Below are 25,371 nucleotides of genomic sequence, written 5' to 3'. Positions count from 1 at the left end.
GATAACATTTATTTAAAAAATAAATCGGACATTTCAAACAGTTACTCGCTACTTGAGTAGTCTTTTCGCCAAGTACTTTTTTATTCTTACTTGAGTAACTTTTTTGACGACTACTTTTCGCTTTTACTTGAGTAATAATATTTTCAAGTAATGCTACTCTTACTTGAGTACAATTTTTGGATACTCGACCCACCTCTGTACAGAACAAATATTTATATGTTGAAATATTTATGGACCTAACTGTATATACAAACATGATTCATAAAGACACAGGCACAGAAACGGGTAACTGTACAAGAAAGCCTTTGTTGCATAAAACGCTGCTATTTTCACAACTTCGTTTTCTTTTAGTGCTTTAAAAACTGAACTTGACGCGCAATAAGCTGCAATAACTTTCTGAGCAGCACCTGAATGCAGCACTGAACCAGAACCCACTCCGTCTGCTGTAGCGGCATCTAGCGGTCAGAAGTTCGAACAGCAGTTAAACAGCCAGACGGATAATCTCAGCGTCGTTGGTGCAGCGGATCAGATGTTAGACTGACCGCAGCGCGATCATACAGACACACACAGAATCTGCCTGTCTGTCGTTCTGTCTGCACGGATCCGCAGACGGTCAGCTGGTGAGCCGCACACAGACAGGACACGAGGCGGCCATGAACGCGGCGTGTTTCTGACAGCCTCCATCCGCATCCAGAGCGCAGCCGCTGCTTGTATCAGAGCGATCTGTGCTTTCAAAGCGGAGGAGGGGAGCACTGCAGCAGACATGCCGGGCCTGCTCCACATCACCCTGACCGGTGAGTCTCATTCTTTAATAATGTCTGATCTTTTTATTTCATGCAGCTATAATCACGGACCGCGACAGCATTTTGAGAACGATGGATATCCTACAACAAACACCCTCAATGAAAATATGAGGCTGACAGAATTCTTGGGAGACTTTGAAAACATCACAGACGAAGACGAAACTCACTACTGAGCGCCAAATGTGCGTTTTTTATTTAGTGCTGCAGGAAATAATAATAATAATAATAATAATAATGATAATAATAATAATAATAATAATAATAATAATAATAATAATAAATGAAATAAGGGTGTAACCAGCAGCCTGGGCGAGATCTCCTTTAATGTATCGCTCAGGTTAAATCCTGCGAAGTGGATGCAGGCTGGCAGTGTGTAGGAGGCGCGCAGTGCACTTAAATCAGTGGACACACACTGCAGTGTTTGACACACACACACACACACACACACACACACACACACACACACACACACACACACACACACACACACAGAAGGCAGAACCAGCAGCACCAGACCAAAATCTCCTAGATATGTTTGATTCAGTTATTAACATGATCATATTTGTCATTTGACAAAAAATTGACTTTGATCAAATTCAATTTAGAAACAGAATAAATGTGAATTTAGAGTCACGATAAAAACCCGAATTGTTATTTTGTGGTGGCAGCTGCAGGAGAAAACCTGCCCATGTTTGAATTTCCAATATTTTTGCTTTTGTTGGATTCATTTTTGTCAGAAGACACATTGCAGCTTTTTTTTGTGAAATGTGGAGGTTCATCTTTGTGTCCGTGCTTAAAAAACTACAGGTATTATATGGCAGTTTGTTAAATAAGAAAGAATTCTTTATGGGGTTGGAAAGATTTGTGGGGTGGGCACAGGTCTTATAAGCTGATCTAAAGCTTAAAGCACGGAGGTTGATGGCTTAAGGCCAGTTCCCCGGGACATTATGTAGACTGTAGAGTAAAAATGTCCACTATTAGATTTTATCTGCCATGTCAACTTAAACTGATGGCATCCAGCAGTTTTAAAAAAGCGTAACAACAAAAGTAAATATGAAAAAATTTGCCTATATCTGTTCAAACATCCATAAATATGGATTAATGGAGTGAAATACTAAACCTCTATTCAAATTTTGAATCAAATTACACTAATTAGTTAAAGATAGTATGCATCTTAAGAAAACTGACTTATAGTAAGTTAATGTTTTCATAGTGACATATTCCCAGAGCTATAGTACTGCTTAGGGCTGAACGATATATCGCATTTGCGATAATATCGCGACATGATCAAGTGCAATTTTCTAACCGCAAAGGCTGCGATTATACTGCGATTATAAGGCTGTCCAAATTACTACCATATCCCAGAATTCATAGCGCGGCCCAGCCAAACTCCAGTTTCCAGCAATGGCGGCCGCTACTAAGTTTTAAAATTACTCATACTAATCTTTCTGGGTCACAAAATAAACTTTTAACATATTTTCAGGCGAGAAAGTAGTTGTGTAAACATCAAATATCTGCTCGGTTTATCAAGATATCCCATATTTGCAAAAGTGCTTCGACGTTTTCAGAGGCGTCTGCTACCCACCAGCTCGACAGCTAGCCGGGAGCTCGAGGATTACTGATGCGGCCGAGAACGGCACAACTCCCGGCACATCATTTTCAGATCACCGCGGAGTTTCGCTGCTCGGGTTAAACGTAATATATAAGTCACTTAGACAACCTAAAAATGTTATTGTTGGGCTTTTTTCAGTGTTTTGTTTGTTCGTGAGTAAATCGGTTTGGCTGAGATTAAAGTTATTAGATTAGATAAAATAAAACTTTATTAATCCCCCGGGTGGGTTCCTCCTTGGTTTTCACACAGCTGACTAAACGTCAAACAGAAAACTTATTAAACAGAAGTATGAGACAGTCGAGAATTTACACCAGTGTCTGGTTATATTTTAGATAGCAAGAAGCAGACGGCCGAGTTTATTAAACTCCACCGAGACAGCGGTGACGCTAATCAGAACTAGCCTTCTGATTAGCTAATCAGAAGGCTAGACCGTCCAATTTCACGCCTTTAAACTTTAAAGGCGTGTTTGTGTGTGTGTGTTTATACAATTGCTATTATGTTTGCACTTTATGTGTAATGTTACTGACTGCAGAGATCAGTAAGATGTGTGTATTTTTTATTTATTAGTTTTATTTATTTAATATTATTTTTTAATTGAATGACTGTCTAGTAGTTCACAGATGTCGAAAAACTGAGTGTGGTAAAGCCACTGATTTTTTTTTATGTATATTTCTGCAATCTGCACATTGTACTGACTTTCATTTTAATGTTTACACCAGGGTTCCTTGTCAGCACTTTATGCTCAGATGTTTGTAAGCTAAAAATAAACTATTGTGTATGTTCAAATATACTGTTGTGATTGAAGAAGTTAAATAAAAATGTCAGTCATCAATTCATGCATCACCTCATGTCATCATAACAGAGGTCTGTCTTCCAGGGAAGAACAGTTTAAAATTAATGTAATATAGTATTGGCCATACTATATGATGTATTGCTTGTCTTTGTTTAATAATACAGAAGACAAAGACCTTAAAAAATAATCGCATATCGCATCGCAATCGCAATATTGGGGCAAAAAATCGCAATTAGATTATTTTCCATAATCGTTCAGCCCTAGTACTGCTTGGCCTGTTTGTATTGTTGGCAAAATACTTAATCACACAAACAAAAGTTAGATATTAGTAGATATGATTTATGGTCAGTCCTAGGTAGTTGCTAGGCATGTACAATTACATTTTTGTAGATTTAAATGAGATCTCATTAAAAACTGTTAAAATGAAAACGACAAGATGCTTTCATAGGGTGTTATAGGTGCTTAAATGCTATTAAACCAGTCATGTTAGATCCATGGTGAGAAGAAGGGAACATAGATAAAGATTTTGTGTATCATAGAATGATAACTCTAAGAATTAGCTTCCGAGATGGCAATATAGATAAAGCTAAAAACAAAAACAACAACCCAGAAACCTAAAGGCCTAGTACCATAGTGTAAAACAATTAGTTCCTAAAATTTTGGCATGGAGCACAGCATTTTTCTTTTATTATTAGAAAAATGAATTTTAGTTATATATCTTACTAGCATGCTAAGCTTTGATGAATTGTGTTATTACAATTAATGTGGTACATTAGCATCTCAGTTGGCTATATTCTCCAAAATGTAAAAAACTGTTCAAATTTACTCACATAAACAATCATGTAATTGAAAATGAATTTCAGTTTATTGCTAACGTTGATATTATAAAAACTAAATAGGCATGACCATAACGTTAGTTTGACCTGGTGTTCACTGCATCAAGATCCGGCCTGTATAAAATAAATTAGGCCACAGCTGTAAATTCTTCTTTAGTACAGTTTTTGCCAGCTCACAGCCATCCCATCACTCTGCAGCTACAGCATTTTAACTCACACGATAACAAAGTCCTGCCCAGTTGTTGTCTTCAAATCACAGTGGGCATAGTTACAGGACATATATTTATTCACAGGATGAGTCATCAGAAACTTTTATTTTTGCTCTCACAGCTATCTTATCCTCACAATGCAGCTGTTAAGACAAATGCAGTTCTCAACATTTCTTATTACACTAGAGTGATTTAAACAAATAATTGCACATCCTATCTATTTGTTATATTGTACCATGCAAGCTACATGCGATCATGATATACATACTACACACAGCAATACCTGGATGGTTTCTTAGCTTTAGGTTTGCTACATTAATCAAGAATGATGGTTGGTAATTTCTCACATCAATATTACATGCATGAGATCACATGTAATATAATCTATATATTTTTTTCTTATTATTCTTTAATTAGACATATAACACTGCTCTATTTCTTTAATTGTGGTCTAAATATTTAAGTTGATCGTGTTGCATGTAATTTGGGATGAACTGATTGGAGTACTGCTCCACATTTTAAGGAGCCAACTGAAGTGGTGCAGGGATCTGACCAGGATGCTGCCTGGTCAGATGGACGTTTTTCCGGCATGTCCTGCTGGTAGGAGCCTCTGAAGACCCAGGGTACATTAGAAAGATTACATCTCTCAGCCTCCAGATGAGATGAGGAAGTGTCTGGAGACAGTGACGTCTAAACATCTCTCCTTAGTCTGCTACCCTTGTGACTTGGATTCAGATAAATAGATGGAGCAGTGACTGAACTCTTTGTATATACCTTTGGGTAGATGGATTACTAATGCAGTACCAGTGTGAAGCGAAAAACTTGCAAACAAAAGCTGAGGCCTAAGACCAAATACTGATCAAATATTGATCTCTTAGCTCATTATAATTCATGAGCAAGGAGCCCTTGATGTCAGAGCATTCTTTTAGAAAGAAAAGAGTTGGTGCTTTAGAGCTTGCTCTTAGCTTCTCGACATGCAAACAGCTACTTTGAAAACAGGCCAGATCAAATGTTTGTGTTTCAGGGTTGGAAATGTGAAAGTGGTGCTGAAGGTCCTTAATTCTACTTGGTGGTTTAGCATTTGATTGTAAAAACACATCAGATTGCATAGAAATCTATTCGGTCTTTAAGTGATGACGTGACGAATCCTGCTTCCGGGCCTAAAGTAGTCTGCGTTTAATATGGCTTTTGTGTTGTTAACATGTTTAATGTTTTGTATTTTCTTCTATTTAATCTCAAAAAGCTCCTAAAAACAGTCAGTGATCACTGTTGACCTCACTCGGCTTTTATTACCCCTAATAATTTTAAAGTTTAGTTTTTAAAACCTTAAGATGTAAATACAGCCCAGCCCATGCAGCAGTGTATTAATGACTAACCTCGTATTATGGATGGATTATCTCAGTTGTTCTCCTGGCTGAAGTTTGGTCCGTTTACAGCATCCTGCCATGCTATTACATTTGTTCCTGACCAACGAGAATCCTCCCGTTAACTTTTATCGAGTGGAAAAAAGTTAGCGTGTTTATATTATGCTCACGTAGCTGTGTCGCTAGCGGTCACGTAGCACATCGTTATATACCAGCTAGCCAAACTTCAGTAACCATACAAACGTCACTGCTGTTTAGTTTTCTGTCTTCATTTATGTTGGAAGTGATAGCAGAGCTGTACGTTTTAATTTGTTTCCAAAATCCCTCAGTCAGGACATGCTATATTGTATTTAGATAGAAGCTAGCGAGCTAACTCCCTGCTAACTTCTAACTCCGTTAAATGTCATAAATTCCATTTTCATGGATGCCTGGATGTTAATCTCAGTTGCTACACCTGGTAGAGCAGAACACTGATCATTTTATTACAGATGAAAGACTTTAGACAGTTTTTCAACTCTCAGTGATGCCTTGATTTATGGACTTGCAGCGGAGTTTGAGCCCAGACACGGCTAGTGATGTCAGACTTAAAGACTGGATTGGAACACTGCTCTTGATCAAGTGTGTTCATTTATAAATAATGGTTCCTTACATCAAAAGCGGCCTTTGATAGCTTTGAGTGGTATAAATATGTAAAATTGTGCTTTTTTTGAAAACCAAAGATACCTTTAAACTTCAAATGCCAATTAATGTCCATTTTGTGAAGTCCCAATTAGACTATTAAAGGACAATAAAGCGTGGCGTGTGATCCCTCAGTCCTCTCAGTCACAACGTGTAGTTACAAAAAACCAAAGCATTCAGCTTGTGCCTAGTAGATGAATTCAAGGTGATTACGTCCATGTTTTTATATGATCTGTATGTAGCCACCTGGGGATATACCATGGTACCCATACTTATACACAGTTTATGATTTCAGCATTAAGTCTTTGTTGTTGTTAGAGGAGAGTTTAGTAGAAAGAACGTACTCTGATACTGACAGTGTTTGAGGCTTCAGTCATTCTGGCCTGAGGTTTTCACTTCTGCTGCATTAGCTCACTTGTACGATGTATATTCCTCTTGGGTATGTGGCATAATAATGCAGCATCTGTTCAGTAAGACTGAAAAGAACGCTGCATCAGTACCAACATAGCAAAATTTAAACTCACGAAGCACTGTTTTATATCTTTATGGCCAAATATTAATTGATCAGCGATGAATCAGGGAGTATCAGTTTTATATATGTTGTTTTTCTGCTGATTGTCTTAGGTTTTCCTGGAGAGCGTTAATTTTAACTAAATAAACTGCAACTCACATTATCTCAGGATAAAATAAGGACTGTTTCCTGTATGGATGCTTATGGATTCACCACAGTGTTGACTTGGGAATTTGGAAAGTACAAAGGAAAAATCCCAAAAGGTTGAATTTGTTCATCTGGACATAACGTTTTCAGTAGGAGAACGCTACGTTTTGTCACTCACCCAAGTGACTTCTTCAGTCACTTGGATTGCTTTAATAATAAGGAATTAAAGCGACAGAAACAGGGCTGTTCTCCTCTAGGTGATGAATCCCTCATCTCTCCCTCCTCCCATCTGTGGGGGACTGTGGGGTTGTGGTGTTGGGCTAGAGAGCTTAGCATGCTGCAGACATGTTTGAGATATGTTGTCTATGATATTGTAATCTGCTCACTTAGCCTTTGAGGTCAGACAGCCATCTGTGGTCTCAGACGGCTACATATGGGTGGTTACAGTGAGTGCTCCCCCTCCATTAGGGATTAGTGATGGATGCATAAGTGATGGATGCAGGAATTGGTCAATTTATATTAAAAAAAGACAGCTGGAGAAGTTAGCAATTAAACAACAAACGGATGAGCAGGTGATACTAGCAACCCTAAATGATGAAAAGGCACAATAGGGGTGTGTAACACATTTGGGAGACTGCTGTGCCTTCATTCTAAAATTAATTTATGAGCTCCTTATTAGCAGTTGCAGCTATAAGCTTGAGTTTATCTATAATTACTTACTAATAGCCAGCTACAGATGACTAACTGTGAATTAAAAACAAGAAACCAAGACAGTATTGTAATAAAAAGACACACAAACTAAACAGCTAAAATGTGTTCTTATTAACTGGTTCAGTAATGTGAAATAGTTACAACAATGGCTCTTGTTGCTCGACATCAATGTTCATCCGATTGGTCTCATGTACTGATCTGTGTTCATGTACACATTCTCTTTCCATTTCAGTTGTTTTTTAAAATTGTTTTCCATCACTGAAAGCTACCTTGCACAGTTTAGGCATCAGAACTACTCGGTTACAGTTAGAAAACACAACTGTTGATGCTTTTTGTTCTCCTCTGAAGATTTTCTATAGTCATGCTGACTGTAAACAGGACAATCTGTCAAATTGCCTTTTTTCTGACTGCTTTACCAAAGCCATTCATGACAGCTTATATACCATTTATAAACAGTACAGTATTCTATTATGCAGGTAGTGATAAACTGTAATTAAGCCCTGCATTAATTAGTGAACACTCAAATGAATAGTGAATCAATTAGCAAATGAAGGAATTAGTGCAGTAAGATGTCATGGGAGTCCAATAAGATACTGAGAGAAATTTAAATACAAAATGAAAGAGCTGTCACTGATGTTCCAAGCTCAGCAGTGAATATAACACTTCTTTGATTTGAGAGTTCTGTATTTAACAGTAAATTAAATCTCTTTAATGTGCAATAGAGTCTATAGAGTGCTCCTATCTCTGCTCTGCCCCTGGACTGCTGTTCTTCAAAGTGTGCTGAGTAACAAAACAAGGAGTGCTGCAATTCTGCATCGGGAATTAGTTAAACGGATTTCATCTGTCAGTTCATTTAATTCTAATTGTTTTTTTTATAGTTTTTACTTTATTTTTTCATTGTGAGCCACTGTAAGTTTTTTTAAATTCAGCGTATAAGAGCAGATGATGTCCAGATGTTCAGAGCAGAGGATCGACAGCTGACAAGCTGTAATTGCAGCAAAACCTTCATAACAAGTTTTATTCCATCTGAGCCAGAAATGTGAACTTCAAACATGTGAAAATCACACTTTGTGTGTGTGTGTCTATCAGGAAAGCTTTAATTCACATATTTCCATTTTCCACCCTTTGTAGAGATTATGTTTGATTTGTTTCCTTAAATTCTGTTTTCTTTACACATTTTCTCAGTATACTATTAATCAGTGGCAGTTAGTTTCAGGCTATGCTACCGCTCCAGTGTGATTAACTGCAGTGGTACATTCTAGTATCAGCTCTAGTGTTTTTTTGCTTTCTTCCCTGTAGCTCTTCTGGCCAGCTGTGATGCCTTCAGGCTGGGTTCGTCCCACCGTGTAATTCCCCTCAATGCTCCGGCAGCTCATCTCTTCAGGGATGAAAGTCCAGCCAAGTCAAGTTTCATCCTGGAGTTAGTGAGAACCAAACGTCATTTGGTCCAGGAGTTAGTGCGAGCCCAGCCTCATTTGGTTCATGACATGGGTTGGCCAGAGATACATGAAACGTCACGCTCACAGACCAAGATGGAGTCAGCTAACTCATCTCAGTTGAGCGCACCACCATCTGCGAGTCAGGTGGCAAGAGCTCATGCAGCTGTGGATGACAACCTGGATGTGGAAGATGAGATGGAGGTGAGGGCACGTTGCTTTTGTGTTTTGTAACAGATTAACTGAAATCCTTTAGATGAATTACGGAGAGCCGAACTGGAAAATAGCCACGCAATTTAGTTTGGCCGTTTTGTCTTTGCTTATGTGAAAAAAATCTCATCTTTTCATTACTTGCAGTATGTTTTTTAAGTCTTGCACAAATAGTTACAACATGAAAAACATGGAGGCACCGCTGCTGCCCTTTAAATTACACTCTGTAGGAGCAGAAATCGTGTAAATAACAACATGAAATAATGATGAGTCATTCCTTTGATCATTCTGAGCCCAGCTTTTTTATTTATTTTTTTTTTTGTTTAATGCCAGTTTATCATCATTATTAAACCGGATTTTTTTGGAATCAAGGAAGAGAGGCTGAAAGGATAAATAGTTTTGAAAAGCTCTGAAACAATGTTGTATCCTTGCTTTCATTTAAGAAATATTTCTGCCTAGTTTGTCTAATTTCATCTGCTCATGTGGTTATTCTGCAGCTGATCATTTATTAGTTTCTCTCAGCGTGTCTGTATATCTGACCAAATATTTGTCTGCTTTCAGCGTATGGTTCATCTGGCAGTTCCACAAGATGCAGAAAGCTACACTGTAAATCCAGACTTCGCTGACCCAGAGGCGGAGCTTCTCAGCGGGCCAGGAGCTGGCGATTCTTCCCAGGAAGCTTCTGGGTTCTATGGAACAGATATGGAGGACAGAGACAGAGGAGAAGAGGGCCCAGAGGACCGAGAGAGAAGAGGAGGAGAAGACGAGTGGGAGAAAGAGGCAGGGGAGGAAAACGAGAGCAAGGGGAAAAAGGAAGACGAGAAGGGAAGAGCGAGAGACGATCAACATGTTTTGGATGCCTTTGAGGTCAACCACACAACACCAGATCTCGATGCTCTGATTGGTTAGTAAAAATCGTTTCCCTTATTAAAAACACATCCTCATGCAGCTTCTTTGTGTTTGGGATTTAGTTCTCTACCAAAGCCCGCTGTCATTCAGCAGGAAGTTGCATCTTCAGAGACTTTATTGTTATTCCACAGATGTCTGGGACCAAATGTTTGCCTGGGAAAAAACAATTTTAAATCAACATTTTTACAGACTGTGCTGCTCCACTTTGGTGGGCAAACATTATGTCTGCATCTCAAGCTGTTGTGGGAAGCGAGTTATGATACTGGTTCTTAAATATTGATTTTTGCCAAGGGTAAAAATTCAGTCTGGGTATATAGAAATGTGGGAAAGCACCTGAAGATACAACCAACTGCCGGAGAAGAAGAGATAAAGGCATAGCCTGTATGTAAAAGATGGGCATATTTTCTGGGTCTGAAAGAGATTTTTTTTTCAGGTTTACTTCAGGTATTTCACAAAGGATTTGAGGACTAATAATTTCTTCCTCATATTCAAAGTCAAATTTGCACAGTTCTTATATATATATATATATATATATATATATATATTTGTGTTGTACCTCGTCAATCTCTATCTGTGAGAGGTAATCGGAGCACTAGGTGCGGTGACTCCCAAGCTAGGTGAGTGGCTCCAGCAGATCCCGGGAACAACATCGGAGATCTCTGTCCAGAAGAGCGCAGTCCTGGGAACAGCTAAGATACTGCGCAGGACCCTCAAGCTCTCAGGCCTCTGGTAGAGGACCCGAGCTTGAAGGATAAACCGCCCGCAGGGGCGTGCTGGGTGTTTTTTTTATATATATATATATATATATATAAACATTTAACAACCGGCGTAATTAATTTTGTTCCTTTAACTGGTTCCGTATCTCCTGTGACTTTGTGTCTTTGATAAGCTGCCAAATCCTCAGCACTACAGACAGTGGACTCAAAGAAACAACATATGTTTGTGACATGTCTCAATGTGTCACACAGGCTACAGTCCATCTTTCAACCCCTCCTCCTCCGAGCAGTCCAGCATCTCCATCCCAGCAGAGGGACCTGATTCTGGGCCAGAGGAGCATCGCGCATCCCCCGTTCTAAAGGTGAGGATAGAGAAATTAACCTATTTATCTGTGTGAATGTAACTCAGACTGGTTATTAAGCTGGGTGGTTACCATAAACTTAATCATTTAACTGAACTTACAGATTCAGGAAAAGCAACAAAACAAGGACTAATGTGATATTTGCTATACAGGTGGGTCCTTTAGATAAAGAGCTGTGGGAAGCAGAGCGGGAAGAAGATTTCCTTTCTAGCGGATATGGAGGCCTTCGCTCCTCCATCACTAACACTACTAGCACATCAAGTGCTGCTGGAGATGCTGTAGGAACAGCCTCCCCAGAGACCGACACTGGCACAGACTTTGGGCTGCTGGGAAGTTATACAAAAGGTACACTAAAGCAGTTTCCTTGTTTTATGTTGTTCCCTGTTCCCCTGTGAGATATCAACGTTTGTTTCTGTAATGTTCTTTTATTTATGTACCCTTGTGCTTTGTATTTCCTGTTTACGTGGGATAAAATGTTTGTGCTACATCGGACATTTCAGGAAATCCAGCTATCGCCTGAAATTTTTTGATAGTGACGCTGTTTTTTATTCTTTTCTCTCTGTATGTTTATTGAGGCGTAACATTAATTAATAACAGATACAGATTTTCTGTATCTGTTATTAGAATAGTTTCTCTTGGGTATTATCAGTATGTTTTGGGGTAAATGTGATGTGGTCAGCAGTGTTTTTTACCTTGGAACCGTCCCATGGATGCCATTTTTGCCCAGTCTCCTTCTTATTTTTGAATCATGAACTTTGAGGCAGGTGAGGCCTGCGGTTCTTTAGATGTTGCTTTGGGTTCTTTTGAGGATAAGTTGTTGATGCACTATTGGAGTTATATTTGTAGGCCAGTCAATCCTGGGAAGCTTTCTCTGTTTTTCCAGTGGTTCAGTGGAGTCCCCAAGAATTACAAATACGTTTTAAACCCTTTCCTGAGATATACAGTCCTGATCAAAATTTTAAGACCACTTGGAAAATGGCAAAAAATCATACTTTGCATTGTTGGGTCTTAACAAGGTTTCAGGTAGAGCTTCAACATGCAACAAGAAGAAATGGGAGTGAGCCAAAACATTTTTGAGCATGAAATTTATTGAAAACAACGCTTAAACTGAAATGGGCTGTTTTACAGCTGATTTAGGACCACACCTCCAAAAAAAAAAAACCCCAAACCCCCCAAAACAAAAATCAAAGTTTAAGCCTTGTTTTCAATAAATTGCATGCTCAAAAAATGCTTTGTCTCACTCCCATTTCTTCTTGTTGCATGTTGAAGGTCAACTTAGAACCTTTTAAAAATCTGACCATGCAAAACATGATTTCTTGCCAATTTAATTCATTTTTCCTTTTTAAAGTTGGCATTTAAATGTGTGAATGACCTTGTGCAGCATTCAGTCAGTCATTCAGCAGAAAAGGTGTAAGCACAAGATAAGCTGTTAGCGGAGAAGATTGTAAACTACCAATAGTTAGAAAACTGCCACAAGAAATAAAAACAAAAAAGATTTAACGCAAAGGGATGATATTATTATTGTTATTAGTGATGTTTTCTGTCTGATCTTATATTTGTATTGAAACATTGTGTCTTAAAAGCCTAACCAGGGACAAAGTTGGCAAGTTAACTTTGGTTAGAAGGGGTATAGACACTGCATCTGTTACATTGTGTTTAAATGCATCAATGTTTGATAAACGGTCAAATCCTCTGTTTTATAAAAATATAAAATGCATACAAACTATAATCTTCTCAGGTCAGATGTTTGTGTGGACTACATAAGAAGTATTCTGATCAACAGATGTTATTGCTTTAAGATGGAGCCAGGACAGATGTTTAGCCTTATGTTGAAGTGAGGTAACCATCTGCTGACTGGCATTAAAATGATATCAATTCTCTTAAGGCTAAGAAGATACACGTATTTCACAAAATCAAACCATTCCTTGTATCCAGCACTCAGCAGGTTTGCTCTGGTGTCATTTAATTTAGGATGTCTGTCATTTTTATTTGTTGTTAACTGTAATGACTAAAAGATGCAGCTTGTTCTAGAAGATCTGGTGAATTTGCCAGCAACATAAACCCAAATTGCACATTTAGAGGATTGAAAAGGTGTTAAAATGCTTGAGTGTAAACCACAGAGAAGCTTCTGTGTTTTTTATCTCTGCTGCCTTGGTTTTGTTTCTGCAGGTGAGACAGAGGATGAAGAGGCTGAGAGGGAGGAAGAGGAAGAGGAGGAGATAGGCCTCGTACACATAGGTGTATTTACCCACAATCCCACTGTACCAGAGGTTGGCTTGGCTCCCAGCAGAGAGCCTCTGCAGCCTAGTGTGGAGAAAGGTGAGTGTCCAGTAATAATCAGTTTAAAGCTTCTCTAAGCCCCTCCCCTTAGAAGGATTTGTTCAGTGATAGCACAGCAGGTCTGTCAGTTCTTCAGTGTTATGATCATAGCAAGCCTGACTAAAGCAGGCAAATTGCCTCCTCTGTACCCAAGAATTTAGACCAAAAGACAGAAGTGACGAGGGGAAGGAGGAAAGATGGAAAAAGATGGAGCGTGAAGAAACAAGAATCAGACACATCATCCCACTCACTACTGATCCTTCCCCCACTATTGGGTTCACCGACCCATCCTGGAATTGGCTGGAAAAGACCACTCCTCTGGAGTCTCACAGGTCAGAGGTCAGGGGTGGTGGGGTCGCAGAGGTCCTACTACCAGACAGCGATCTCAAAGGAGTAGAGGTGACACACCAGGTAAACTTGCAGACAGTGGGAACAAACGACAAATATAAGTTATTTTTTCCGATCATAAAATTCTGGCATTTATAATGCTATTTTACTTTAAATCCAAATCTTTCAGGTAGTTTGTGTTGACTGGAGTGAGCTGACTGGACGAGGCTATGTCGTCCTCAACATGACACAAAACATCAACTGCGTGAGTACACCTCGACCTGACTTATGCATTAGTATGCATAAGATGATGCCATGATCGCCTTTTGGAATCAGAAGTAACCAAATTTGGATGAAAGAGGATTGGGCTAATAAAACCCTAGAATTTAAATTGCAAAATGTGGAGCACAGACTCTTTGGACCATCTGGATCTCACAGAAGACTTTACTGTTTATTTCAAAATTCCATTTAAAATGCTTTACAAAACACCAACACCACAAAATGATTGACAGTAGGGGTGCAACATACACAAAATTCACGGTTCGGTTCGATACTTTGGTGTCACGGTTCGATATTTTATTGATACAAAAAATGTTCATGCCTTTTTAATTTGTCATTTATTAAAATTATAAATATATATTTTAACTCAAAAGTACAGTTTTTAAATTTAATGTTGCTGAAAAAAGAAAATAATAAAAAAAATAAATCTATCTGATCGAGAAATCACTCATCTTTGGAAAGGAGAGTTTATTACAGAGAAATGGCTCTTTCCAAAATAAAAGCTATACTATACGCTTCTTCTGGGCTATATTCTCAGCAGCATATTAAACATAGCAGGTCCCCATAAGGAGAATCCTGTGCTAACGGCTGTCTAAATGACTCGGGTAAAGTTTGTAGCATGCGTGCTTGTTGTTTTTGTCTGCTTCCACTTTGCACTACAATGATGTGAGCGTAAATGCGCAGTCATATTCATTGTGTTCCCACTAGTGCTGTCAGCCTTAATCTGAAATGACGTTAACGCCACAACACGGCAAATCTCCGTTAACGAGCTACCGCGGATCACCGTGCGTGGGGCTGGACGGCGTCAACACGTTAACGAGCAAACTGCGCTAACGCAGTAGTTCCCACCCATGTAATTGAGCATTGCGTGGCACATCCGACATACTGTTTTACTTTTGTCCATGACGCGCTTACCTTCAGGGTCATACTTCACATGAAGACCAAAATAGTTCCAAAGGCCAGATCTGAATGAGGGTGGGGGAGGTTCAATTTGCCATGTTGCAACGAGCTTAGCTTCTGTCTTGCTAGCTTGTGCTGCGCTCAGTGGATCTGCGCTTGACAGTGCAGTCTAGGCGGAGTAGTCGAACGCAGATTCACTGAGCTCTCAACACAGACAGCATTGTCAGAAGGAAAGTTGATAAAATAAATTAAAAATTTTGTTTGATAGATATGCATACCGAACCGAAAGCACTGTATCGAACGGTTCAATATCAATACGTTGCACCCCTAATTGACAGATGCAGTTTTGTGACTCAGTTCTCTTTTTGGAGCCAGCCTCATGTGGCCATTAGAGGAACTGCACCTGAAGCGGTTCCTCTAATGCCCCTTTGTTCAGTCAGGGGTCATTTTTAGGGGTTAACTGCCACGTCAGTGATGTTTATCAATCTGTTACAGTTTCTGAAAAACTACAGACACAGAAACATCCCTACAGTGTTTGGAACTGATCTGCAGTTATGCAATTGTATGAAGGTGAAATTAAAGTTTAGCTGGCTAAATTCACTTCGTTACATGGCGACTTTGTACATCTGTAGTGGTTAGAGATGGATCTGAATCCTGTGCACACGATAAGTATAAACTTTATTTCATGACATTTTTTAAACATTCAGGAATACGTTTAACCCCATCTGCACTGCTGAGTGCATGGACTGCTACTTAGAAAATGTCTATTGTCTATTTGTCTATTAGTCTAACGTCTGGTTAGTAATGATAACACTATGTCTAATAGTAATATTTAATATCAGAATATTTACTTGTAATTCTTTCAGTTCTTACTATTATAAGTACATATAATACCAATTTTTTCAGCAGTCTGATTCCGTTTCAGCAAATTAGTTTAAGAAAATTCAGTGCAGTTGATCTTGGAGATAGCTGTGACCAGCTGTGGTTTGGGCACACAGTTTTGCTTTTACACGACAATAAACCACTAAAATCTGTTTGCAAGCAGACCGAGACACTCATTCTCAGGTGGTCTGTTTGGTCTGAACCAGTCCAAACAGGTCAGATACAGTGGGGCAAAAAAGTATTTAGTCAGCCACCGATTGTGCAAGTTCCCCCACCTAAAATGATGACAGAGGTCAGTAATTTGCACCAGAGGTACACTTCAACTGTGAGAGACAGAATGTGAAGAAAAAAAAAAAATCCATGAATCCACATGGTAGGATTTGTAAAGAATTTATTCGTAAATCAGGGTGGAAAATAAGTATTTGGTCAATAACAAAAATACAACTCAATACTTTGTAAAATAACCTTTGTTGGCAATAACAGAGGTCAAACGTTTACTATAGGTCTTTACCAGGTTTGCACACACAGCAGCTGGTATTTTGGCCCATTCCTCCATGCAGATCTTCTCGAGAGCAGTGATGTTTTGGGGCTGTCGCCGAGCAACACGGACTTTCAACTCCCGCCACAGATTTTCTATGGGGTTGAGGTCTGGAGACTGGCTAGGCCACTCCAGGACTTTCAAATGCTTCTTACGGAGCCACTCCTTTGTTGCCCGGGCGGTGTGTTTTGGATCATTGTCATGTTGGAAGACCCAGCCTCGTTTCATCTTCAAAGTTCTCACTGATGGAAGGAGGTTTTGGCTCAAAATCTCACGATACATGGCCCCATTCATTCTGTCCTTAACACGGATCAGTCGTCCTGTCCCCTTGGCAGAAAAACAGCCCCATAGCATGATGTTTCCACCCCCATGCTTCACAGTAGGTATGGTGTTCTTGGGATGCAACTCAGTATTCTTCTTCCTCCAAACACGACGAGTTGAGTTTATACCAAAAAGTTCTACTTTGGTTTCATCTGACCACATGACATTCTCCCAATCCTCTGCTGTATCATCCATGTGCTCTCTGGCAAACTTCAGACGGGCCTGGACATGCACTGGCTTCAGCAGCGGAACACGTCTGGCACTGCGGGATTTGATTCCCTGCCGTTGTAGTGTGTTACTGATGGTGACCTTTGTTACTTTGGTCCCAGCTCTCTGCAGGTCATTCACCAGGTCCCCCCGTGTGGTCCTGGGATCTTTGCTCACCGTTCTCATGATCATTTTGACCCCACGGGATGAGATCTTGCGTGGAGCCCCAGATCGAGGGAGATTATCAGTGGTCTTGTATGTCTTCCATTTTCTGATGATTGCTCCCACAGTTGATTTTTTCACACCAAGCTGCTTGCCTATTGTAGATTCACTCTTCCCAGTCTGGTGCAGGTCTACAATACTTTTCCTGGTGTCCTTCAAAAGCTCTTTGGTCTTGGCCATGGCGGCGTTTGGAGTCTGACTGTTTGAGGCTGTGGACAGGTGTCTTTTATACAGATGATGAGTTCAAACAGGTGCCATTCATACAGGTAACGAGTGGGGGACAGAAAAGCTTCTTACAGAAGACGTTACAGGTCTGTGAGAGCCAGAGATTTTCCTTGTTTGAGGTGACCAAATACTTATTTTCCACCCTAATTTACGAATAAATTCTTTACAAATCCTACTATGTGAATTCATGGATTTTTTTTTCACATTCTGTCTCTCACAGTTGAAGTGTACCTCTGGTGCAAATTACTGACCTCTGTCATCATTTTAAGTGGGGGAACTTGCACAATCGGTGGCTGACTAAATACTTTTTTGCCCCACTGTATATGAACACAATTTTGAAGCCAATTATTCATCCTAGAACCAGCACACGCAGCTGTGATGTGTCCTTCTTTGAAGAAGGAGCCAGACTTTTCTCTCCCACTGCAGTAGCAAACATCAGGTGGAGGAGTGCTGTAGAGCTCTAAAACCCGGACTGCTGGGGGCTGCTTGTATTTGTGTGTGTCGGTGAACGAACATCTGTCCATGGCACCAACACAAACCCTCACCACCAATGCAGTAGTTGTTGGCACAGAAACAGGGATGGAGTCAAAGCTGAGCTACTGCAGTTTAACTTCTTTTATCCTGTTTCCTCACCTTTGTGTGTGTATGTGTGCGTGTGTGTACGTGTGTGTGTCTGTGTGTTACAGGAGGATTTCCGTTTAGACCAGGGTGTGCGGTTGTTGACGACTATAGAGCGAGTGTTTGCTCGGAGAATGAGTAGCCCTGAGGGAACATGGGTAATCTACCTCAGCAAGCCTACACACCAGCAACACCAGCTGCTGATGAACGTGGCATCTGTGCATGGTACACCCACCTACACACCTACCCACACACACAAACACAAACAGACACACACACACACGTACACATGTACCTTAAAATGCAGAGAAAATAGTAAAACACAATAAGTACAAACAAAAATGTTTTTAACTGTTAAACTGGAACACATAGCACACAGCATCAGCATCCCTATTTATAGCCAATAGGGGGAAGAAAGACTTGTTTCCTAGTCAACAAAATACAACATTAAAATTACAAAAAAAAAATGACAAAAACTACAAAATCTGATGTAATTATAAGATAAAAGTACTCACTGTGCTGTAAAATGTCATGTGTGACAGATATTATGTTAGCTTTAACTGCTTTATACTGAATGAGGTGCATTAAAAGATTCTGGAGTCAAAAATCAAAAACGTCCCTGACTTCTATTTGGCCTGTTGTCCTTTAGGCTATGTGTTTGTGCACAGCTTCCAGCACTGCTGGATCAGGCCAAGTAAATCCTTTTTTTGATGATTCGACCATGGGTATCAACTTCATGCTAACGACAACATCAAAACCTCTGTCAAACTGACCTGAACTTCCGGTTGGGGATTATCTGTGATGAATAGAGTTGGATCTCTGGCTACAACTCACAACAAGGGTCATAATTACAAATCTGAACAGGAGCATACTTGTCATTTTTTATATGCTCAAGCAAAAAAGTAGTTAGTCTGAGATATTAAACCCAACAGAGGATCCCTGTTACTGATTTGAGTGCACAAGCATATTAATATTCATCCATGTAGCTTGTCCAGACTGCAGTGGCTGCTGGCAGCTGTGTGACAACAATGTGCAGACAGACATGAAACAATAAAAACATTCAGCACAAATAAAAATGTATCAACAGAAGTTATCCCAGTCTTCATACTTCAACTCTGAACCAATGGTTCACCCTGAAATATTCAGTTGTGATCAGGGGTCTCAAGCAGTTTCTTTGTTCTTTGGATAAAAATAGATGGTCTGCTGTCACATTAAGTTAATTTTCAGCCTCTTTCAGGGTGTGTTATCTGAAAGCCTTCACAAATATCAAACAGTTGCAAATGTCAGGCTTCAGTATCAGACAAAGAAACATGATATAAAGAGATCCTTTAAATGAGGCATTTGATTCAGTTCTGACCCAAAGAAGAGTTTAGGAGCTTCTCAGTAACACACATATTCAAGCACACACAAGCACTATGTTGGCTCAAAGGACTGTGTCTGACAAGATATGTTTTTTTATCCAGGAGTGATCCCGACCAAAGACATGCTGGGCATGCTGGCAGAGATCAAGACATGTCTGACTGAGGTACAACATCTAGAAACTTTTTAAATTTGTTGCAGCACTCTCCAGCAAATCAGATTCAAACATTTCTGCTAAGATACTGAAGAGAACACAGTGAACGTGTGTGAAATGAAATGGAAAAAAATGCACCTCTTTCTGTGACAAATCGTCGGTATGTCACACTTTTGGCCACCCAACACGTCTCTTTGTTACGCGTTCGGAAACGGCAGGAAACATGAGAACCGTTTGGAATGAATCTACACATGTACGTGGGTTACTGGTTCTATTGTATTCCATCCACAATCCTGCGTGGTTCATAGGGCCACCTCGGGACTTGATAAATCATCGGTATGTTATATGTCGGGATTGAGAATGGCCTGGTATTTCTTACAATATAAGCCCAAACATTCATGCTGACAGATTTCTTTTATTTAATACTATAGCATTTCTTTTTCAAGTGGAAAAACTGAGACATGCGCTTCTTTTTCCTATATTAAACCCCTAAAGCCTGAAATCTGAAATAATTCTGCTCCATATTATATTTGCTACATCTGGAATTTTGTTTAAATTGCTTAAAAATATATTGTGCCTTTTAGTTAAGTTTTTCAGGGGGAAAAAAATCACACTGATCTTGTAGAAGTCTCAAAAACTCACAGAAAATTGTATGTGTCAAATATGACACACTAGGCATTAAGGAGTTAAGATATCTTAGGGAGTAAATGTGCAGTTACACTGCTGTTTACTGACAAAAAAGGGGAACTTTCACTGGTCCACTTAAGAGCAAGGTGAGCTGTCACAGTGTGAAACGGGTTTGACATGAGTTTAAACTAATGGTTGATTGTTGTGCATGCGTACCTTTTCAGGTGGGCGTCCAGAACTACAGTGCTGCCAGCAACTGCCCGTCTCGGCCCAGTCACACACGCAGTGACTACGGCAAGCTGTTTGTGGTTCTGGTTATCATCGGCTCCATCTGCATGGTAATCATCACATCTGGATTCATATACATCTGCTGGCAGAGACGGCTCCCTGCAACGAAAACTGCGGTAAGCACAAACACAAACCATCGCCATGCGCTAACTGTGGCCCGTGCTGATGTGCAGCTGTGCTGTCAAGTGTTTAAGACCACAGATGTTTGTCAGTGTTTACAGTATATATATATTATACCCTCTATACTTAAGTAACTTAACCTAATGTAATATGGTGTCTTGGAAGTTTAATTAACAAAGTCTGCAGACACGGTCAGCGGTAATCAACACCTTCCTTTTTTCTCATGCACACGAGAGAGAGAAGCGCCTTCAGCAGGGCGCTGGTACACAGTCTCTAAAGACGAATAGCACAGCACTTCTTTAAACACAGTTCAGACCAAATTAAAATAAAATAAATACATTTTAAAGGACATTAATTGAAATGTGCTTTCAGAAAGCTGATTTCAGTAAATAATCCATCCATTGGTGATGGGTTTTTATGTAGCGTGCAGGTTGTCCAAATCCAAATATAATATTACTAATAATATGAAAACATTATCATAATTGTATAGGTTTTAACAGTAAAATAACGATGTACTAATTTAAATGTATTAATGTGGTTAGCTTTCATATATTGTGACCAGAATGAAGGAGTTAGATCAAACATATGATGTTGGAAACATGGATCATGGTTAGGGATGATATTCATCTTAGTTTAGGTTTTGTTAAATCCCTCTAGCCTGTGTTTAGGGCTGAGGTGTATCAACATTTCTTTGAGGTGTTCTTACTTTGCCAGACTTTTCATTGGTTTCCTCTCATTCATTTTATTTTTTGCTGCTGAGTTCATGAGAGATGAAGGTATTCATGTCTCTGAGCTGCCGCACTGGATAAATGGATTACTCTTTATAAATCTTTTGCTCCTTCTTTTCCACACAGTTTCGTGCTGAGGAGCTTCACTTTGTGGTGAACGGTTGCCATGATAACCCAACACTGGATGTGACTAATGATGGCCAGCCTGAGATGGAGGAAAAGAAGCCAAGTACCAATGGGCTTGCAGGAGGAGGAGCAGGAGGAGGAGGAGGAGGAGACAGAGGTGGGGAGGAGAGCAGTCGATGGCAGGTGATTGGAAGACTAATTGAGGGATAAAAAAAAAGATGAAGAGATGGATGAGTAAATAATGAGTAAATGAGTTACTGCTAAAGCTTCCTTTTTGAGAAAACTAAACTAAACAAAAATACATTCTGCCTGGCAACGGCATGAAGACACTAATCTTTTTTTTTTTTTTTAGGTATTTGTCAATCAAGCAGCCACAGAGGAGGAGGAAGAAGAGCAGGACACACATCTCTGATTGATGAAGACGATTCTTTTATATACAGCTTATGAGAGGAAGCCCTGAGGAAGGAAGAAGATAATGAAAGAGGATGGGGAGATGGTGGCAGAAGAAAAATAATACAAATGTTTTTGATGGAGAGAACAAAGAAAGAAAGGAGAAATAAGGGAGAGAAAAGGAAGACGCTGATGGTAATAAAGTGTTGCCCAGTCAGCTGAGCTAAGACTGAGGCTAGGGGGAGTAGAGGAGGAGTCACTGACGTCATGTTTGAGATTAGACACTGAATTCATGTAGAGTCATGAGTCTCTCTGAGATCTCAGCTTTTAAAACAATCAACAGAGTGTGATTGACAAAGCTGAAATTTCATTAAAAGATTAAACTCCTGTTGGATAGGTTAATAATGCCATCACGCCATAGAAATGCCTGTGTTTAGTGTGCCTTACGCTGCTACCTTTTTGTACAGTGGCTGCATGGGACAGATTAAAAGCAAACTCTGCACAAGTCATAACTTACAGCATCATTTTACAACCCTAATGTTTGAATGTCAACGCTGTGGCACCGTTTTGTGTCACAAATCATTAGACAGAATGGCCCACTGTTTCCCTAACTGTGAAAGTAATCGAAATATTAAAGGTTTACTATGAATTGTGGTAAAACTGAATATATTTAGGTAAGTTACAGGTCAGTATTTTATATATAAGATGTAATGATTTTATAAATATGATATATTAGTTCAGGGTAAAGTAACCAACAGTGTATGAAGTTGACAAAATTACCACTAGTAGAAAAATGCCACTCCTCATATACTTTTTCCCCTTATTGTTTGTCATATCTGTAGAGACTGTCCATATTAAACACAGCCGAAGTTTGAAATAATGAGCTCATAGTCTGAAGCTCAGGCTTTGACGGGCTTGAAACGCAAGTTTTACAAAAGGATTTTTTCCACTCTCTTGCCTTGCTGATGTCAGCACTGCACCGATGTCCTGGCACAACCAGAGCCACGGCCCGACCTCCTGTAGGAGGCGGGGCTTTGAAGTCTGTTTGCAGAAACCAGCAAGTACCAACCAATCAGAAAAATGAAAGCAATTAAAACAGGTTCACACAGAATTTTTCATAATAATAATGTTTCATAATCTTCTAAGAGATATTGTGAATTAATTTAGGACTAGGGCTGTTCGATATAACGATATATATCGGATGACGATATAAAAATGTCTATCGTTTCATTTTACGCTATCGTTTGTTTCGTGGTGTCGCAAAATGAACTGTTTACAGCAATATTTTTTCATTGTTTTGATGGTCACTGTAGTGGCTATATTAATTTCCTAAAGTTCTCTCTTTCTCTTATATTTAATATAACCACACTATGGACAGACAAGCGCCTGTTTTTATGCGTTGTGGTTAGCAACAAAGACAGTAACACCATCGCGTGTCCTCTTGTTTATGTTCCACATAAACCTTTCACAATAAAGCTCAAGATCCTATATGTGCGATATGAGATTTTGGTCATATCGCACAGTCCTATTTAGGACTTAAAGTCACTATGGGTTACAGTTAGTGCTTGCTGTTAAACTCTATATTCGGACATCACTGACAGCAGAAAGAAAGTCCCAATACCAGTGCAGCCAATCAAATCATCAACAATTAGATGATAAGGTGTGACTACAGTGACAGCAGCGACTCCTCTAAGCTACTCCTCTGGATTACTGATGAGAAAGTAAAGCCTGTAGCAACTTTGAAAGTGAGGTTTTGGCACTTTATTGATTCCTCTTGGAAGTAGTGACTATCATCGTTGAAATGCTGCATCATGTTAAACGTCTTACATACAGTGATTCAAATATCTCTATTTTGCTTATAGGAATGGTTGTAACTGCTGAGGATGTTTACTCTGCACTCTCAAACATGTCATGTGATCGCTGTACTTGTGTGCTGCTAGCCTTATATGCTGTTTTTCTCCCCCAATAGTGCTCTAATGGCTGCTGTATGCTCCTGGCTAAGTCTTGAGGCTATGACACATGGGCAACATTTAGATGTCAAAAGCATGAAATATATAGATAGTTACAGTGTTAAAGTCGAGTCACCAGACCCAAGTCGAGCCCCAGGTGTTCAGTATTATGGTGTTAAACATTAAAGTCAGAGTTACGTTTAAGTCACAAATGGAACGACTACAGTATACACAGGGCACACAGGAGTAACAGTTTGAGTTCCAACTCAGTAAAAACACGTCTGCAGTGTTATCATCACTCCAAACTTGTCCCATTTACTTTATTCAGGGCTTATAAGATTGAGTTAGCATGGCCATTGTCTGACTTTAAAGGAGTCACCTCAATACACGTATGACTAACATTTAAGTTCAAATTCATTCATAAAGGATCAAAATTAGAATTAGCAGAGGTTACAAGTCCACGGCCCAATTAATAAAACACTGACTCGCTATCACTGTGATGACACAGATCAGGCGGAACTAAAACATGCTCACTGACTCATTGCTGTAGTTGCCCATCTTCATTTTCATCAAGATGCTGCCTGTTTTATCTCTTACTCTGACTTTTCTTGATGCATCAGTACTGTACATGGCTTCACTCAAACCCACACGGATTAATATGCACCATGTCAGCTAAGCAGTATTTATGGAGCGCTGAGGACACATGCAGAGATGGAGAACGATCATGAATACATTAAATGGTTGCCCGCAGTGTGGATTATGTGGTTGTCAAGCACAAGATAGCTAGGGTGGAGACTACCGAAAGTGTGCACTACACAGAAGAAATCCAAATGGAGCTTTATCATTCTGTTTAATATCAGGCAAAGCACAAAATACAGGCAGGCTCTTTGTTGTTATATAGATGAGCATGTAGCTTTCAGCCCTGCAGTAAGCATCAGTATAACAAAACATACAGCTGGCGTTGCTGAGAAACTTTAATTTAGACAAATTTTGTTGCTTGAAGTGATCGTTTAACAAATTCTGCTTCTTCACATTTTTGATTTTATACGTTTTTGTTTTTAGGTTCTGATGGCAAGCGTGTGGATAGTTAACAGTGCCAGCACAAGTTCAGTTGTAGCAAAAAACAAATGAGCCCTTAGTTTGTATAAAGAGTTTGTTGATATGATTTTAAATCAATATGTAAACTTTTCTTTTTTTTTTACTTTTCATTCATGATTTTGAAATATTTTATTTTTAATTTAAAAAAGTTTTTTTCTATGTCTGTTTGTTTGCATTTACACAAACATATGGTTTCACATTTTTGGTTGTCATTGTAATAATTGTGACAAATAAAGTTTGAAGAAGATGGGATACTGTGGTTTGTCACCTCCCAATTGTAAGTAACTGTATGATATCACAGTTCATTGGATTTAATGCTTAGCTTAAACTAGATTCGTCCTCTTTTCAGCAGATGCATTAAATTACATGAATAAACCCCGACAAGCACCCTAACCAC

The 25,371-nt window shown here is 39.4% G+C and overlaps 1 protein-coding gene and 1 long non-coding RNA gene across 2 annotated transcripts; one reads left to right on the top strand and one right to left on the bottom strand.

Moving 5' to 3' along the window:
- The first annotated feature begins 471 nt into the window (after nucleotides 1-471).
- podxl2 (podocalyxin-like 2) lies at nucleotides 472-25,371 on the top strand. The gene is made up of 13 exons (XM_086293084.1): nucleotides 472-794; nucleotides 8,964-9,304; nucleotides 9,872-10,214; nucleotides 11,188-11,297; nucleotides 11,450-11,642; nucleotides 13,467-13,616; nucleotides 13,771-14,027; nucleotides 14,134-14,208; nucleotides 18,204-18,360; nucleotides 19,599-19,660; nucleotides 20,500-20,679; nucleotides 21,538-21,720; nucleotides 21,890-25,371. Exons 1-13 carry the CDS (start codon nucleotides 764-766, stop codon nucleotides 21,947-21,949), a joined length of 2,142 nt encoding a protein of 713 aa, XP_086149210.1. The 5' UTR covers nucleotides 472-763; the 3' UTR covers nucleotides 21,950-25,371.
- LOC147331052 (uncharacterized) lies at nucleotides 9,612-20,655 on the bottom strand. Its single transcript, XR_015129142.1, has 3 exons — nucleotides 20,492-20,655; nucleotides 13,868-14,032; nucleotides 9,612-9,999 (listed from the first exon to the last, which is right to left on the bottom strand). It is a non-coding gene; the product is annotated as an uncharacterized LOC147331052 (long non-coding RNA).

The sequence above is a fragment of the Aulonocara sp. 'chitande type north' Nkhata Bay genome, linkage group LG5, assembly GCF_057382095.1.
Source record: "Aulonocara sp. 'chitande type north' Nkhata Bay isolate Kocher_YH1m ecotype deep benthic linkage group LG5, A_spYH_male_GT1.1, whole genome shotgun sequence".
Taxonomy (NCBI): domain Eukaryota; kingdom Metazoa; phylum Chordata; class Actinopteri; order Cichliformes; family Cichlidae; genus Aulonocara; species Aulonocara sp. 'chitande type north' Nkhata Bay.
The sequence above is the reverse complement of the archived record's forward strand: the minus strand, read 5'-3'. Positions and strand labels throughout refer to the sequence as shown.